Consider the following 18,046-nt stretch of genomic DNA (forward strand, 5'->3'; position numbering starts at 1 on the left):
CGCTAGGGAGACTTTCATCCCTGGATGTTATGTCCCATGTAAGGGGGAGGGCAATGATTTCACTTGCAGAGTTGGGCTTAGAGAGACTGAGAACACATATGAGCAACAAAAGAAGTCCTCCAGAAGTAACTCTTAGACATGCCTATAGGTAATCTAAGCTTCTCTGCTGCCTACATAAGCTTCACAAGGGTAAGCCTCATGATCGAGGGCATGGCCTATTGATTTGGATGTCCCTAAAGTTTGACACAGTATCAGGGGATTCCCTAAGGATAAGGTTTAATAGTTCCATATTCTTTCTCCCCTCCCTCAAGGGACTTTGCCAATACTTTTTGATTATCTGCTTAATATACTCTAGGATGTTTCCAGGCATTACAATAATCTATACAGGATTAAAGGACCTCTTTCTTATTCTGTGCTCCCTATGTTTCAGTTGTTTAAATGAGTGTATAGATAGGTTGAATTAGATTGTGTACTACAGAAAATTTCAGTCCAGATCAAATGAACTTTTCTTCCATTGATCTCAAAGAGAATGTGGTGTTCTAAAATATAGACACTGTCTTCTTTCCCCTGTGTTCTGAATTACTTTAACCCCAACCTGTTCAGCTTTGTTCTTATCTCTAAATATCCGGTTACATACACAAAACTGCCTCTTAAAATCCAGAAATAATAATCACCACTCCGGACTTAATGCATCTGCTGTATAAGCTTACAATCTAGGCCCTTGTTTTCTTATAAACATTTCCTAAAGTTGACTATACCATGGTTGTTTTTTTGTGTCTGGCTTATTTTGTCTCACCACATGTCCCACATGTTCATATCTTTGCATGACTCATGACTTTGTCCTTTTTGTGGCAGCACAACCTTCGTTCATAAGTATACACCATAGTTTGCCAATCTGCTTCTCTGTCAGTGCATCCTTCAGGCACCTGCATTCATTGGGAATCGTGTAGAGGGCCCAAAGTCCACAGTCCACCAACATTCTCAATTTTAGATAATTTCATTGTTCCCAAGAGATAGAAAACCAATAAACACAGCCTCACCAAATAGGAAATCTAAACCTCCTCTTAACTCTTGTCCCTCCCCCCATTATTTACTTCTGCTGTTGCTGTGGTAGTGCTTATGGTTTCCATTTGAACATAGCTCATAGAATGCATTAGCAGTTTTCCCCTTGTACCCTGTACTTAAACACTCTTTGTACAAGCATCATATTTTGCAAGAACTAATTCATATTTCTAGTGTTAATCGGTGGAACACGTAGGTCTATACAACCCCTTTCAATCTTGTTCATCTTCAATATGGTAGTATTGCTTATAGACCCACTAGAGAACCACCTTCACTCCTATCTATTCCCTTATATTGGAGTTCATCTTCATTAGCTAATGGTTCACCCATCTCCAGCTTCTGTGCATCTCTGTTCCCTATATTCTGTATTATAAGCCTTTTATTATACCTTTATTCTGGTCATAAAAGTGGAATCATACAGTATCTATCCTTCTGTGTCTGGCTAACTTCACTCAGCATTATGTCCTCAAGCCTCATCCATCTTGTCATGTGCTTCAGAACATCATTTTGTCTTACTGCTACATAATATTCCATTATATGTGTATACCACATTTTGTTGATCCATTTGTCTGTTGATGGGCATTTGGTTTGTTTGCATCTTTTGGCAATTGTGAATAATGCTGCTATGAACATTGGTGTGCAAATGTCTGTTTGTGTCATTGCTTCCAGCTCGTCTGGGTATATACTAAGTTTTTATTACTAGATCATAGGGCACCTTGATATTTAGTTTCCTAAAGAACCATCAAAAAGTTTTCCGTAATGGCAGTCATACATTCCCACCAGCAGTGCAAAAGTGTCCCAGTTTCTCCACATCCTCTCCAACATTTATAGTTTCCTGTTTTTTGTTTTTAATTTTTTATTAATTAAAAAAACAATTACAGGAAATAAACACAAACATTCTTAGTATACGCCCATTCCATTCTACATATAAAATCAGTAATTCATCAGTTTGAAATACTGGTAAATGAAAGCGAGGGGTAAAGGGTATGGTACGTATAGTTTTTTTTTTCTCTATTATCATTTTATTTCTTTTTCCATTGTCTTTTTATTTCTTTTTCTAAATCGATGCAAATGTACTAAGAAATGATGAATATGCAACTATGTGATGATATTAAGAATTACTGATTATATATGTAGAATGGAATGATTTCTAAATCTTTTGTTTGTTAATTTTTTTAATTAATAAAAAAGGTAAAAAAATCAGTAATTCACAATATCATCACATAGTTGCATATTCATCATTGTGATCATTTCTTAGAACATTTGCATCAATTCACAAAAAGAAATAGAAAGACAATAGAAAAATAAAACAAAAATAGAAAGAAAACAAAATTTTACATACCAAACCCCTTACCCCTCCCTTTCGTTGATCACTAGCATTTCAAACTAAATTTATTTTGACATTTTCCCCCTATTATTTATTTTTATTCAATATGTTCTACTCGTCTGTTGATAAGGTAGATAAAAGGAGCATCAGACACAAGGTTTTCACAATCACACAGTCACATTGTGAAAGCTATATCATTATACAATCATCATCAAGAAACATGGCTACTGGAACTCAGCTCTACATTTTCAGGCAGTTCCCTCCAGCCTCTCCAGTACATCTTGGATAACAAGGTGATATCTACTTAATGCGTAAGAATAACCTCCAGGATAACCTCTTGACTCTGTTTGGAATCTCTCAGCCATTGACACTTTGTCTCATTTCACTCTTCCCCCTTTTGGTCGAGAAGGTTTTCTCAGTCCTTTGATGCTGGGTCTCAGCTCATTCTAGAGTTTTTCTCAGTCCCTTGATGCTGAGTCTCAGCTCATTTTGGGATTTCTGTCCCACGTTGCCAGGAAGGTCCACGCCCCTTGGAGTCATGTCCCACATAGATAGGGGGAAGGTGGTGAGTTTGCTTGTTGTGTTGGCTGGAGAGAGAGGCCACATCTGAGCAACAAAAGAGGTTCTCTGGGGGGTGACTCTTAGGCCTAATTTTAAGTAGGCTTGACCTATCTTTTGTGGGGTTAAGTTTCATATGAACAACCCCCAAGACTGGGGGCTCAGCCTATAGCTTTGGTTGTCCACACTGCTTGTGAGAATATCAAGAATTCAACTTGGGGAGGTTGAATTTTACCCCATTCTCACCATTCCCCAAAGGGGACTTTGCAAATACTTTCCCACTCACTGATCAAATCACTCTGGGATTCATCAGGGCATCCCTCTGAACAAACCAACAAACTCTCATGTCCTACCCAAGGTTCCATGTACTTATGGTGTTGAACCAACTGTCTACATAAGTTATATTAGGAGATGCACTAGTCAAAATATAAATTTTGTACCAAATAAACATTTTTTGCTTTAGTCTCACACATAGGATGAAATTTTAAAATATTAATTACCATCTATTTTCAGCACCCTGCAGTAATGATATTCCTTTGTTCTTCCTCATGCAAAAACATTTTTTAAATTTGTACATTTAGTCACTATCATTATACACTCTAGGCATTCCTAGATTATACTATCTCAATTTTTATTGTCTGTCTTTCTTTGTGATTAGATTTATGCCTCTAATGCTTTTCCCTCTATCATCCTCACACTCAGCTTCATTCAGTGTTTTAACATAAATGTATTACAATTAGGTAGTATTGTGCTGTCCATTTCTGAGTTTTTATATTCAGTCCTGTTGCACAATCTGTATCCCTTCAGCTCCAATTACCCAATATCTTACCCTATTTCTATCTGCTGATGGTCTCTGTTACCAAGGAAATATTCCACGTTTATTCACTAATGTCGGTTCACATCAGTGAGACCATACAGTATTTGTCCTTTTGTTTCTCGCTAATCACACTCAGCGTAATGTCCTTAAGGTCCATTCATGTTGTTACATACTTCATAACTTTATTCTGTCTTACAGCTGCATAATATTCCATCGTATGTATATGCCACAGTTCGTTTAGCCACTCGTCTGTTGATGGACATTTTGGCTATTTCCATCTCTCAGTAATTGTAAATAATTCTGCTATAAACATTGATGTCCAAATGTTTGTTTGTGTCCTTGCCCTCGTATCCTTTGAGTAGAGACAGCATATAGGTGGGTCCTGTTTTTTAATTCATTCTGCCAATCTATGTCTTTTGATTGGGGAGTTAAATCCATTAAAATTTAGTGTTATTACTGCACGGGTAATACTTTCTTCTACTATTTTGCCTTCTGGATTTTATATGTCATATCTAATTTTCCTTCTTTATACCTTTACTCATAGTCTTCCTTTCTACACTCTTCTTCACACCTCTCTCTTCTGTCTTTTCGTATCTGTCTCTAGTGCTTCCTTTAGTATTTCTTGCAGAGCTGATCTCTTGGTCACGAATTCTCTCAGTGATTTTTTGTCTGAAAATGTTTTAATTTCTCCCTCATTTTTGAAGGACAGTTTTGCTGGATATAGAATTCTTGGTTGGCAGTTTTTCTCTTTTAATAATTTAAATATATCACCCCACTGTCTTCTCACCTCCATGGTTTCTGCTGAGAGATCTACACATAGTTTTATTGGGTTTCCCTTGTATATGATGGATTCTTTTTCTCTTGCTGCTTTCAAGATCCTCTCTTTCTCTTTGACCTCTGACGTTCTGATTAGTAAATGTCTTGGAGTATGTCTATTTGGATCTATTCTCTTTGGGGTACGCTGCACTTCTTGGATCTGTAATTTTAAGTCTTTCATAAAAGTTGGGAATTTTTCAGTGATAATTTCCTCCATTAGTTTTTCTCCTCCTTTTCCCTTCTCTTCTCCTTTTGGGACACCTACAACACGTATATTCGTACACTTCATATTGTCTTTCAATTCCCTGAGTCCCTGCTCATATTTTTCCATTTTTTTCCTTCTCTTTTCTTTTTCAGATGATCCGTCCTCCAGTTCACTAATCCTATGTTCTGTCTCTCGAAATCTACCATTGTAGGTTTCCAATGTTTTTTTCATCTCCTCTACCATGCCTTTCATTCCCATAAGTTCTGTGATTTGTTTTTCAGACTTTCGATTTCTTCTTTTTGTTCCTTCCTTGCCTTCTTTATATCCTCTCTCAATTCATTGATTTGGTTTTTCATGAGGTTTTCCGTGTCTGTTCATATATTCTGAGTTAATTATTTCAGCTCCTGTATCTCATTTGAATTGTTGGTTTCTTCCTTTGACTGGGCCATATCTTCAATTTTCCTAGTGTGATTTGTTATTTTTTATTGGCGTCTAGGCATTTAATTACCTTAATTAGTTTATTCTGGAGATTGCTTCCACTTCTTTTACCTAGCGTTTTCTTGCTGGATGAATTTGTTGTCTGTCTGTTCTTTGACATTCAGTTCAGTTTTATCTGGACCTCTAGCTTAAGTTTTGTTTAACAGAGGAGAATTTTTCAGTTATTGTTTTCTTGTTTCTTGCCCTGCTTGTACGGTACCTTTCCCCCCACACATTTAGGAGGGTCTACTTAGATATTATAGACCCCAGCCAGATTTTCCCAGACCAAACGGGCCTCCTATCAGGAGAAAGGAGTCACCTGCTTCGGTTTTCCCTGAGGGTGAGACCCAGCAGGTTGAAAGACTTTCCTGCGAAGTCTCTGGGCTCTGTTTTTCTTATCCTTCCCAGTATGTGGTGCTTGTCTACCTGCAGGCCCCACCAGCGTAAGATGATGTGGTACCTTTAACTTTGGCAGACTCTCCCTGCTGGGGGCGTGGTGAGGACAGAGGAGAGGTTGTAGGCTGGTTTTAATGGTTTCAAATTACCAAGTTCTGGTCTCTGAATTCCTTGAGGGAGGGATTCCACCTGAGTTGGGCTTCACCCCTCCCTTGGGGAAGACACAGGCTCCAGACAAGCCCTCAAACGAGCTTGTTTCTTCCTATGCCTGGGGCAGTTGCAGCCTGAGAAGTCCTGCTGCTGTATCCAAAGGCAGTCAAGCCTTTGTAGAAACACAGCCGTGAAAACCTCTGTTTCCTTCTTTTATTTTCCTTTTTCCATCAGCCCTGCCCCCTTGGCACTGGGGCGAAAATGAGCGACCTCTGCTTTGACCAGTTTCACCTGAGCTGGGGGCCCATTTTTAGTAGTCAGAATTTGTTAATTAATTCCACGATTGGTGTTTGGTTGTGCTCAGCCCCTGCTGCTGGTAAAGTCTCTTTCCTTTCCCCTCTGGGTAGGAGCCTGTTGGGGAGGGGCAGCCGCCGTGGCTTGGGAAACTCATGGTTTTGGCGGGGGGGTAGCAGCCGGTCCAGCTGGTCCAGACTGGGGTACTCTGTATGTCCGGTCACTGACGTGGCCCCAGGAGCTGTTCTGTACTGTTTCTTGTTATTTAGTAGTTGTTCTGGAGGACAAACTAAAATGCATACATTGTTAAGCCGCCATCTTGACCCGGAAGTCTCCTGTTTGTTTAATAGCAGCCGTTCTTATAGGTGTGAGGTGACATCTCATTGTATACCTGCAATATTTTATATGTTTATTTTGTAACATCCCTGTCTATGAAGTGATTTTAGTGTTCCTTGGTACTTTGTATGCACAGTATATAACGATTATCTAATACCACAGGAGTATTGAAGCCGAGATTGAAAGGAAATAATATAGGTCCTGTTTTTTTTTTTTTGGGAGAATCTAGCTTATTCTTCTTCAGGTGTTATACCAAGGGACAACAATACTATTATTGTTAGACTTGGGGGAACCAATTGAAGTTATTGAGTGTGTTTGTGGGAGACCTATGGATTGGATTTCCTGAATCCTGAGTTTTGTGGTCTCTGTTGCCTTTCTGAAAATCTGGCAGCCATTTCCAGAGACAATTAATTCTGTAAGTTTTTTGAGCTTTTAGAGCATGCCCATTGACTATTGTAATTCAAAAAGGAGAGTCTCAGCCTGACATCATGGCCTTTCAGTTGCTTTGTGTATCATCTGGACTTTGGAGCTTTCCCTCAAGAAGGTGTTTAAGTATTTAAACGGTGTTTAGGATTCTTCATTACTTCTGTTGCTATACACCTGTATGTTTCTTTTGTAGGTATTTCTGCAAACAGACTCATGGGTGGTGCCATGCAACTTACCTTCCACAAGATGGCATTTGACTATTACCCCTTCCACTGGGCAGGTAAGAGAATTCTGAATGGGGATAGTTCTAGCATGGCCCAAAGGATTGAGGGTAGGTTCCTGGGTTCTTCCTTCATTGCCCAGAAGGAGGGTGCCAGGGATTGCAGCACATGCTCAAGAGAGGTTTTTTTGTAAACGTTCCTCCTCAAGAGGACATCTTCAGAAACTTGTAGCTCCACTGTTGATGATTCTTTATCAGTGAGGAGATGAAGTAGGGAGGTGTTGTGGTACCTGCATTATTGATTTTGATTCTACCCTCTCCCCATTACTTCCACTTGTTTTAGAGTCTCTTCTGTAGTTAATAGTCAAAGGTGGTGCAGTCAGCTGCTGGCCTTTAGAATGCTGTTATTGGATAATTGTTCTTTATCCCAGAGAATTCTGGGTTATGGGTGAGGGGTTGGATTCTGAACTATGACTATACTGATGGAAAGGAAATAATGGGACACTGGATCTTGATCTTGGGCTAAAAGCTTTTTGCTTCTTTGTTGCATAGGTGACAGCTGCAAACATTGGGTACAGTACTGTGAGGCCATGGAGACCCGAGGCCAGTGGGCTCAGAAGCTGGTGATGGAGTTTCAGAGTAAACTGGAAAAGTGGCATGAGGAGACGGGTCTGAAACCACCTTGGCATCTGGGAGTAGATTCTCCCTTCCGAAGAAAAGCAGGTGGTTATGAGGAGTTGGAGGACTCCATTGTTCTACCTCCTTCCGTTTACCTTTGAATAACCAGTGGAGATAAAGCAACACACTGATTAATTATCCCCAACTTATTTTTAGCTAATTATTCCAGTTTTATCCCTTGGACAGACATCAGTGACTTCTTTCTTAGCAAAGTCCTGTTTGTCCCCAGAGATAGCAGTAATTTTAAAGAGAAGTTGAGTTTCATTGTATTTTTTCTTAATTTATTTTGTATTATCAAACCAAAACAACATACAAACATGAATATTCTTAACATATAAACATTCCGTGTATGGTGTGCAATCAATGGCTCACAATATCATCACGTAGTAATATATTCATCACCATGATAATTTTTTAGAACATTTGTATCACTCCAGAAAAAGAAAAAAAAAGAAAAAAGAAAAAACTCATACATACCATGCCCCTTACCCCTCCCTCTCATTGACCACTAGCATTTCCATCTACTCGATAGATTTTGACCATTGTTCCCCCATGAGTGTCATCATTTTTATTCAATAGGTTTATTGCCTTGGTCTTAAGGAGAATACAGTTTTTGAGTTCCATCCAGGAACTAGATAGTGTTAGGCTCACTTTCTTACATGTAGCATTAATGACCTTAAGGTTTTTACTTTCCTAATTCTGTTAATAATGAGAGTTGAATGTATCTGATTCTCTTTCCTATCTTCCTATTTTTATTTAGATGCTCTCTCTAGTCCTCGAAAGAACACCCTTGAGAGAAGCCCCTCTCAGGGCCAACAGGCTGTCTTTTGGCCCCCAGCATGGAATCGCTTACGCTCTAGCTGCATGGTGATACGAGTAGATGACTTGGACATCCACAAGGTGAGGACCAGGACTTGGGGAGGCATGGTTGGAGAAGGCTGGTACAGTTCTTTTGGAAGGCGGCTGGGACAGTGTGAACAAGGTTGTGAAATTCAAGGGCCATCCCTTCACTTTGGGTGGATTGATAACTTGGTCTGTTTCTTTCTGAGCGAAACTACTGGGATCTGGTTTGGGAATTCCCCCTGTTTTCCTCTGAATGCCCTACTACAAACCTTTCATTGAAAAAACCATATGGATAGTGTTAGGCAGGTGTGAGAATGCTTGGATTATGTGTGAAAAGGATTAAGCTCCCTTTTGCCAGATTTTGGAAGATAGAGAACCCTTTATACTTTCCCAAAGGAAATTGAGTTCTGTTTTGGGTGCTAATATAAATGCTAATAGTAACTTGTGATTGCTTAGGTTTCGACAGCTGGACAACCAAGTAAGAAGCCATCTACCCTCCTTTCCTGCAATCGAAAACTCCATAACTTTCCCACTCAGGTCTCTGCCATTCATATTGAGTTTACAGAGTATTACTTCCCGGATAATCAGGAGCTTCCAGGTAAACATCTCACCTGGCCATTTCTTACTGTCTGCTTAGGCTTGTCACATTTATCTTCCTTGAGGTTATTATTTACATTCTCATTTGTTTTTAGAATTCTTAGATATCTGAGTTAATTTAGCATGCATTTGGAAAAACTTTGCCCTGTATAAATGTGTACCTTTGCTCTCATGATATAAAATAAATATTAGCTAGTAAGTAGGAGACTCGCTACTGCTTTGTACCTGGTGACTCTTTTATTCCCCACTTTTCAGTTCCCTGTCCCAATCTCTACATTCAGTTAAATGGTCTGACATTTACTATGGATCCTGTCAGTTTACTCTGGGGAAATCTCTTCTGCCTGGATTTATACCACAGCTTGGAGCAGTTCAAAGCTATCTACAAGTTGGAAGATTCAAGCCAGAAAGATGAACACTTGGATATCCGACTGGATGCTTTCCAGTTGAAGGTAGGGAGAGGGTGAAAATTTTCTTCCCTATCAGTACCCCCATCTGTATTTCTCTTCTGGCTGTGATCCAGGATTCTGTTCTGTTCATTTGATGGAAGTAAGAAAAACTGTTTTACAGCCCAAATAATCATTCATGTGTGTATTTGTTGTAGGATGTTGAGATATTCAGATGGCCATTCTGAATTGTATTTTATTTTCTCTCTGAAGGTGAGCTTCCCACTGGAGAAGAGAGAGGAGGCTGGATTGCATCGTCCCCAGGCTCTTGCCATTTCTACATCAGGCGTGACTGCCACCAATACACGTCATGCCCCACATTGTAGCTGTCCAGATCTCCAGAGCCTCTTCCGGGGTTTTACTGCTGTTGAGTTCTTTCATTCCAATTATGTTCACTTTCCCAAGGTCCCAGGTGGTTTTAGTCTTCTGCACATGCTTTTTTTGCATCATGCCTTCCAGATGGAATCCCGCCTCCCTCAGCCTAGAACACTCCCTCCCAAGAGGCCTAAGGCTTCCCAGGATCTTTGGTCTCTCTACTTTGCCCAGATCTCTTTGGACTTTGAAGGAACAGAGAACTTCAAAGGCCATACCTTGAATTTTGTGGCTCCCTTCCCCTTGTCCATTTGGGCTTGCCTACCCCTCCGCTGGCAGCAAGCCGAGGCTCAGAAGTACCTTTCATCTCCAGAGGGGAGGCTAAAACCATCAGCCAGCTTTGAAAGTCCTGTCCAATCTGAGGCCCTTGTCCCTGACTCTATGTCCCAACAAAGATCAAAGACTGAGCATGATTTGAAAAGCCTGTCAGGACTTACAGAAGTCATGGAAATTCTGAGGGAAGGCAGTGGTGGCGTGGACAGCAAAGGACCACTGATAGAGCTAGAAGATGCAGCAGACATTCACATGCTTGTACACTCCCCCACCCATGTCCGAGTGAGGCTTGACCACTACCAGTACTTGGCTCTGCTTCGCCTGAAGGAGGTGCTGCAGGGTCTTCAGGAACAGCTGACTAAAGATACAGAGGCCATGATGGGGTCTCCCCTGCAGTCCCAGACAGCTTGCATTGGAGTCCTCTTCCCCAGCGCTGAGGTGGCTTTGCTCATGCATCCTGCCCCTGGGGCTGGTGAGGCTGACTCTGCAGATTCAGATACAACCAGCCTCATAGATTCTGAGCTCTCTCCTTCAGAGAATCATGAGCTGAAGTCTGATGCCTCCTCAGACCAGGGCCCAACAAGTCCCAAGAAGGTCCTAGAAGAGAGTGGCATTGAAAATCTGGATGCATCCCAGGATAGGCTGCTGCCTCTCCATAGTAATGGAGAGTTGCAGGACCCAGGTTCACTTGCACAGCAACTGGCAGGGAAGGGCCAGGAGGTAGTCGAGTTCCTTCAGGCCAAGAAACAAAGCAAAGCTCAAGCATCCAGCTCACCCGCTGAATTGAATTCCCCAGGTGACAAGGATACTGCTGTAAATGGACAGGGCGAATTCATTCCCTTGAAAAACATTGAGGGGGAGTTGTCAAGTGCTATTCACATGACCAAGGATGCCACCAAGGAGGCCCTACATGCTACCATGGACCTCACCAAGGAAGCTGTGTCCCTGACTAAGGATGCCTTCAGCCTGGGCAGAGATCGAATGACCTCCACCATGCACAAAATGTTATCCCTGCCCCCAGCCAAGTGAGTGGTTCTCTGCCACCTTCAGTTACCCCAGCTCTTCCTCTGTCCCCTGTTGTGAGCATGTTTAGATTGCAAGAATACCATATTGTCGAGGAAAGTGCATAGAATATTCCATTTAATGTGACAAAACCTTTAGTTTTCAAAGTTGCCTGTTGGGCAGTGGAGGAATTTTCAGGCCACTTAGAGGATAAAGGGTATGCCAGTTGGAAAGACTTCATTTCAGGATTATGTCTAATTATGTGATAAGAGAAAAACTGGAAATTGCAATAAAGTAACAAAATCCCATAGGCTTTCATATGCTTCCATATATCATAGAGGTTTCCAAGTCAACATTTATTGCTTCCTCAAATCAGATTATCTCCTCTTTCACTGATTCACTATTATTGATATAGGCCATTTGAGAATAATAATACTTGGCATCTGTATACTATTTTATCCTTTTCAGTGGGCTGTCATGTAATATTTTGTTTGATTTGGTCCCCTCAGCAGTATAGTGAGGTAGCTACCAGTGTTTGTATCCCCAGTTTGTATCTGAGGAAAACTGAGACTTCAGAGAAGAATAGCCCATGGATCCTGTGTCTTTGAAATAGAAAATAAAAAGCTGGGGCATTGGACTTGCTCTTTTTGTCTGCCAGAATGATAGTGAAGGAAGAATTTCATCCATTCATTCAAAATATTTTTTAATATAATATTTTATTATATGAATAAAAATATTTTTGAGTCCTTACTGTGCCAAGGCTCTGTCAGGCACTAGAGACACAGTGGAGTGTAAGCAGGAAAACAGAAATGCATAGTCAGAAGAGTGGAAAGGGACACTTTTCCCATGGGTATCTTGGGGTTTCAAAAAAGATCATGAAGATTAAGAGAAATCTTTGCTAGGACCCTTTGTGGTTTGGGGTGAACCATGGTATAAAGAAAAGTGGCTTTAGAGCTTTTTTCTAAGTGAGTTGTCTTAAGTGAATATAAGCAGTGTCTCTGGGTATGATAGTATCTGCTAGGAATAGAATGTCTAGGAGGAAGAAAAGAAAATTAAAGGGCTGAGTAATATAACACTAGCCAATATTACTGAGTGCCTTCTGTGTTTCAGGCACTGTTCTAAATACTAACAATGTTAACTCACTGAATTCTTATAACACCCCTGTAAGGCGGGTACTAATATCATTCTCCATTTTATGGATGAGGAAATTAAGTCTCAAAGAGGTCAGAGACATGCTCAGGATCATACATCTTGTGAATGGTGGGTGAGGATTCAATGCCTGAATGCCTAGTGCCCAGATTGTGCTGCCTTTTCTAGATGGAGAAGAGTGAGGGAGATGGGAAAAGAGGGGAGGTGAGAAAGAAAAGAAAGGTGTGTTATAAAAGTTTTTTGTTTTTTAACGTCAACTGTGACATCCTAACTGCTCAGGCCGGTGAACTTTCCTCAGTCTTCATACTCCTGGACTCCTCTGTGGTAGTTAACATGGCTAGTCAGTCCTTTGTGACATGCCTGGTTACTTGCATTTCTCTGAGGGAGTATCTTTTTTTTTTTTTTTTTTTAACCCTGGACTTCTCTCTCCTTCCTTTTATCCTGCAAATGCAACTCTTCTCCAGGTCTAGTCTATACATATTCTGATAATTTTGTCTTAAGTTTTATTTTTTAATTGATGAAAATTATTTGTACTCATTCTGGTAATGATTAGAAATTGCCAGAGAATAAAGAAGAGAATATAAAAATCATTTATAATGACAGTATCCAGAAATAGCCACTATTTATAATTGGGTCATCTTCTCCCAATTTTTATACATGAATTTGTGTGTCCATGTGAATGTGTGTATATATGTACTTATTTAATATACACAAATATCATTTTTACAAAATGTGATTATATTATTTCTATAGTATTATCCTGCTCTTATTCCCTTAATGTTTCATTGAGAACATTTTCCCATTCTTTAGGTATTTATGAACACATGATTTTTAATTGTTGCTTTGTGTTCTAGAGCATAATTTATTCAACCATTCCACTATTTGGGCTACTTAGTCTGCTTCCAGTTTTTCTCAGGGGTAACTAAAATTGTATTAAACTTTTTTTGAAGTTGTGCATCAGTCACCACAATCAATTCTAGAACATTTTCACCTGAAGAGTGTTCTTCATGTTACGCAGTCCCATCTTTCATCCTCTTGCTTTCCTTTTAGTGACATACATGACCCTAAACTTTCCCTTTCAACTAGTCACACCCACTATAATATGCTCCTATCACCTACCTCTGTTTCCAAATAAATGTCCTTATTTTTGTGGGCCTTACTCTTTGTTTATATCTAAATCTTTCTTTAGAATAAAAACTTGAAAATGGCATTATTGAGTCAAAGGGTATAAACATTTTTTAAGGTTCTTGATTCATTTGCCAGAGTTTCAGGCGATTTATATCAGTCTGTGCTTTTGAATATTTTTTCTGTAGGATATTTTATCCATCTCCTCACTTTGCTATAGTCTATATTTCCAATCCTGACTTCCTTCCTCTCCACTGGTTTTCATTTAAAACTATCCACTGGACATAGTTCCACATGGAACCTTGAATTTCACATGAAGCTAAAATTCTTTCTCCTACCCCAGACCAGTTCTTTCTTCCTTTGGTACTGGTACCACTATTTTCCTACTCATCCTAGCTCCACATTTTAGCTCTTTGCTTCTTCTAGCCATTTGTCAGGTTGGGGGCATAATTCCTAAAGCAGTGGCTCTCAGACTTGAGCTTGCATCAGAATCACCTGGAGGATTTGTAAGTACCGAGATTGCCGGGCCCTCCCCTGGTAGTTCTGAGATTGGGCCTGAGAATTTGCACTTCTAATGAGGCCCTAACTGAGGTGATGATTCCACCAGGACCACACTTCGAGAACTCTTTCTAGGGATCTCACATCAGTTTTTCCTGTCGGTCCCCACATGTGGACTATTTTAGTAAACTGTTACTTGATTTCCCCATTGGAGGGTGTTTCCTCTCTAGATTCTTTGAAAAAGCCAGGTGATGCTTACTAAGACACAGGTGTGATCTTGTTATTTCCCTACTCCAAAACTTTCAGGTATCTTCCTTATACCCACTGAATTTAGTTTAAACTCCTCATGTGGCACAATGAATTATTATTACCTATCTACCTATCTAGATGCTACTTGACAGTTTTCAAAGCATTTTCATATATAATCTTTTATTCAGGGTTCTCTATAATCTGACTGCAGTCCATGTGGTAAAGTGAAAAAAAAAATACTTAGCTGGATGTTAGAAGACTTGGGGGTTTGTTGATTCTACCTTTAACTGGGACTTTGGTAAAATCTCTTCATCTGCAAAATGGGAGGGTAGGATAAAAAGGGTTTTAAAGCTTTCTTTTCACTTTTTTTCCATTGCTCTCCCTAACAAAACCTAAGCTTAAGCCAGACAGATATACTTGTCTCCAAAGTTACTTTTTGTTTTCTGGGCTCCATGCCTTTGCTTATGTTATTTCTTCCCCTGTAGAATGGCATCTTCCCTATCTCTTCCTTCCACAGTTTTTCTAGGACTACTCAAATGGCATCTCCCTCCACAAAGCCATCCCCTTCTCCTCATCCTTTCCCCGTCTTTGATGTTACCTAGGCTTTGGCCTGAGCCTCTGTGCCTCTCTTATGGCATATGTGACTTAACTATCATATAATGTTATTCACATGTTTTCTCTCTCCTGCTAGTTCATAGGTTCTTTGAAGACAGAGACTGTCTTATTATTTTATCCACCCCCCACTCCCTATCCTTAGCCTTGGCCTTGTGTACAGAAGTTATTCAGTAAATGCTTGTGGAAGAAATGTGGGTGGCTTCAGGTGCTGTTCATTAACACCAGGGTTTTTGTTAGTTGGTCTCTTCTGTGGATGGGATGACCTTGAATAACCTTTACATTTAATGTCATGGGAGAGGCTGTTTATGCAGTTTGGATGCTGGAATAAGAGACTTCAGAAAGGCCAATGATTTGAAAACGACATGATTTCCCTATAGCAGGTAATAGGTAAAGTCAAAGTTTATGGTCACATTAATTGTCTGGACTAAAGGAAGAAGGTATTGTGAGGGATTGGGAACAAATGTCTCCTAAGCCATGTTTTTGTTTTTTTAAACAGGGAGCCCATAGCCAAGATAGACGAGGGGATGGCTGCCCCAGTGAGTGGAGGTGCTGCCCGACTTCGATTTTTCTCAATGAAAAGGACAATATCTCAGCAGTCATTTGATGGTGTCTCCTTGGATAACAGTGGCCGTGAAGACCAGATTTCAGTGGACAGTGATGGCAGTGATAGTTTTGTGATGCTCCTGGAATCTGGTATGTGGAAGCAGAACTGGGTACTTGCAGAACTCTAGGAAGGGTTCTCTCTGCTGCTTGCATTCAGACTGACTGGATTTAAGAGGAGCTGAGATATGATAAAAAATAAACATTTTCTCAACCAAAACAAAGGAAAACAAAAAAAGAAATCTTAGATTTGTGGCTCTGGCTTTATCCCAATATTTTGTAGGTTATTGGTCAGCACTTGACCTTTATCACAGAAAAAGACTCTGACCAAAGGAGAGAGCACTAGTCTGAACAACCCTGTAGCTATGGTCATAGGGTTAGTTGTGTGGTTGGTGTCAATGGAGTGTGTGTTAATTGTCTGTTTTCTTTTCCTACCTATAAATTTTATTGTTGGAAAATAACTAGGAACTTTTTTTCTGCTTAAAAAATGAGTAACTTTTAAGGAATTACACTGATTTTTTTCTAGCTTACTGAAAGCAAAGCTGTTAAAAGGTCCCTGAAGAATGTCTAAATGAAAGTAATAATTTAAAAAAGAATGCACTATTTCTTAAGCCAGGTAGTAGGTTCCTGTTTTTATTATTATGTTTTTAACTTCTTAAGGAAAATATCAAATATGTACAAATAAACCCCTTATACCCATTACCTAGCATCAACTGTTAAGAACTCCTGGCTATTCTTGTTTCACCTACATTCTTCTTTACTTTACTTCCTCCCATATATTTTTTTTTCATTTTTAAACAGTTTCATTCACACATTATACATCCAACCTAAGTTTAAGTCATGCCTTTGCCACCATGCTCTCTCTGAAGGCATTCCTTTTCTTCTGCTAAGAATCCATACCCCTTTCCCATTCCCCCCTCCTGTTGACATTTAGTTTTGGCATAATGCCTTTGTTACATTCAGTGGAAGCATATTACAATGTTACTGTTGACTATAGACCCTAGCTTGCATTGATTGTGCTTTTTCCCATGTACCATCTATTTTCAACACCCTACAATATTGACATTCATTTGTTCTCCCATATGCAAAAACGTTAATTTCTACATTTAATCACCATCATTGTCCACTCTAGGCATTCCTAAATTATACCATCTCAGTCTTTATCCTCTGTCTTTCCTTCTGGTTTCATACATGCCCCCACTCCTTCTCCAGTCATACTCACATTCAGCTTCATTCAGTGTACTTATATTATTGTGCTACAATCAGGTAGTATTGTACTATCTATTTCTGAATTTTTACAGTCTGTCCTGTTGCACAATCTGTATTCCTTCAGCACCAATTGCCCAATCTCTACCCTATTTCTATCTCCTGATAACGTGTGTTCTTAACTGCAATTCCCCAAGTTCATTCATTAATGTTAGTTCATATCAGTGAGACCATACAGTGTTTGTCCTTTTGTTTCTGGCTAATTTCACTCAGCATAATGTCCTCAAGGTCTGTCCACACTGTTACATGCTTCATGACTTTATTCTTACAGCTGCATAATATTCCCTTGTATGTATATACCACACCTTGTTTAGCTATTCATCCGTTGATAGACATTCGGGCTGTTTCCATCTCTGGGCAATTGTAAATAATACTGTTATAAACATTGGTGAGCAAAAGTCCGTTTGTGTCCTTGCCCTCATGTCCTCTGAATATAAACCTAGCAATGGGCGTGCTGGATCATTTTGCAGTTGTATACTTACCTTCCTGAGGAACTGCCATACTCCCTTCCAGAGAGGTTGTATCATTTTACATTCCCAAGAACAGTGGATAAGTGCTTCTTTCTCCACATCCTCTCCAGCACGTGTCATTTTCTGTTTTTTATTTTTTTTTTAATCATGGCCATTCTAGTGGGTGTGAGATGATATCTCATTGTGGCGTTTTGATTCGCATTTCCCTAATAGCCAGTGAAGTTGAGTATCTTTTCATGTGTCTTTTAGCCATTTGTATTTTCTCTTCTGAGAAGTGTCTGTTCATGTCTTTTGCCCATTTTTTAATTGGGTTGTTGGTCTTTTTGTTGTTGAGGTGAACAATCTCTTTATATATTCTGGATACTAGACCCTTATCTGATATGTGATTTCCAAATATTGTCTCTTATTCTGTAGGCTGCCTTTTTCCTTTCTTGACAAAGTTGTTTGATGCACAAGAGTGTTTAATTCTGAGGTGTTCCCATTTATCTATTTCTTTCTTCAATACTCATGCTTTGGGTGTAAGCTCTTTTGGGTGGAATGCCTCCTATTCCAAGTTTTAGAAGATATTTCCCTACATTTTCTTCTAAAAGTTTTATGGTCTTAGCTCTAATGTTTAGGTCTTTGATCCATTTTGAGTTCATTTTTATGTAGGGTGTGAGATATGAATCCTCTTTCATTCTTTTGTATATGGATAGCCAGTTTTCCACATACCATTTATTGAAGAGGCTTCTCTGTCACGAGTGGGTTGGCATGACCCCTTTATCAAAGATAAATTGCCCATG

General features: G+C 39.7%; 1 protein-coding gene across 3 annotated transcripts in view; it reads left to right on the forward strand.

Moving 5' to 3' along the window:
* BLTP3A (bridge-like lipid transfer protein family member 3A) overlaps positions 1-18,046 on the forward strand; it is a 144,539-nt gene that overhangs the window by 113,225 nt on the left and 13,268 nt on the right. For all 3 annotated transcript variants that reach the window (XM_077161536.1, XM_077161537.1, XM_077161538.1), the window contains 7 exons: positions 7,058-7,144; positions 7,637-7,807; positions 8,523-8,662; positions 9,062-9,203; positions 9,458-9,651; positions 9,859-11,315; positions 15,425-15,621. In XM_077161536.1, coding sequence (XP_077017651.1) covers positions 7,058-7,144; positions 7,637-7,807; positions 8,523-8,662; positions 9,062-9,203; positions 9,458-9,651; positions 9,859-11,315; positions 15,425-15,621 — 2,388 coding nt within the window. The remainder of the gene's footprint in view (positions 1-7,057; positions 7,145-7,636; positions 7,808-8,522; positions 8,663-9,061; positions 9,204-9,457; positions 9,652-9,858; positions 11,316-15,424; positions 15,622-18,046) is intronic.

The sequence above is a fragment of the Tamandua tetradactyla genome, chromosome 5, assembly GCF_023851605.1.
Source record: "Tamandua tetradactyla isolate mTamTet1 chromosome 5, mTamTet1.pri, whole genome shotgun sequence".
Taxonomy (NCBI): domain Eukaryota; kingdom Metazoa; phylum Chordata; class Mammalia; order Pilosa; family Myrmecophagidae; genus Tamandua; species Tamandua tetradactyla.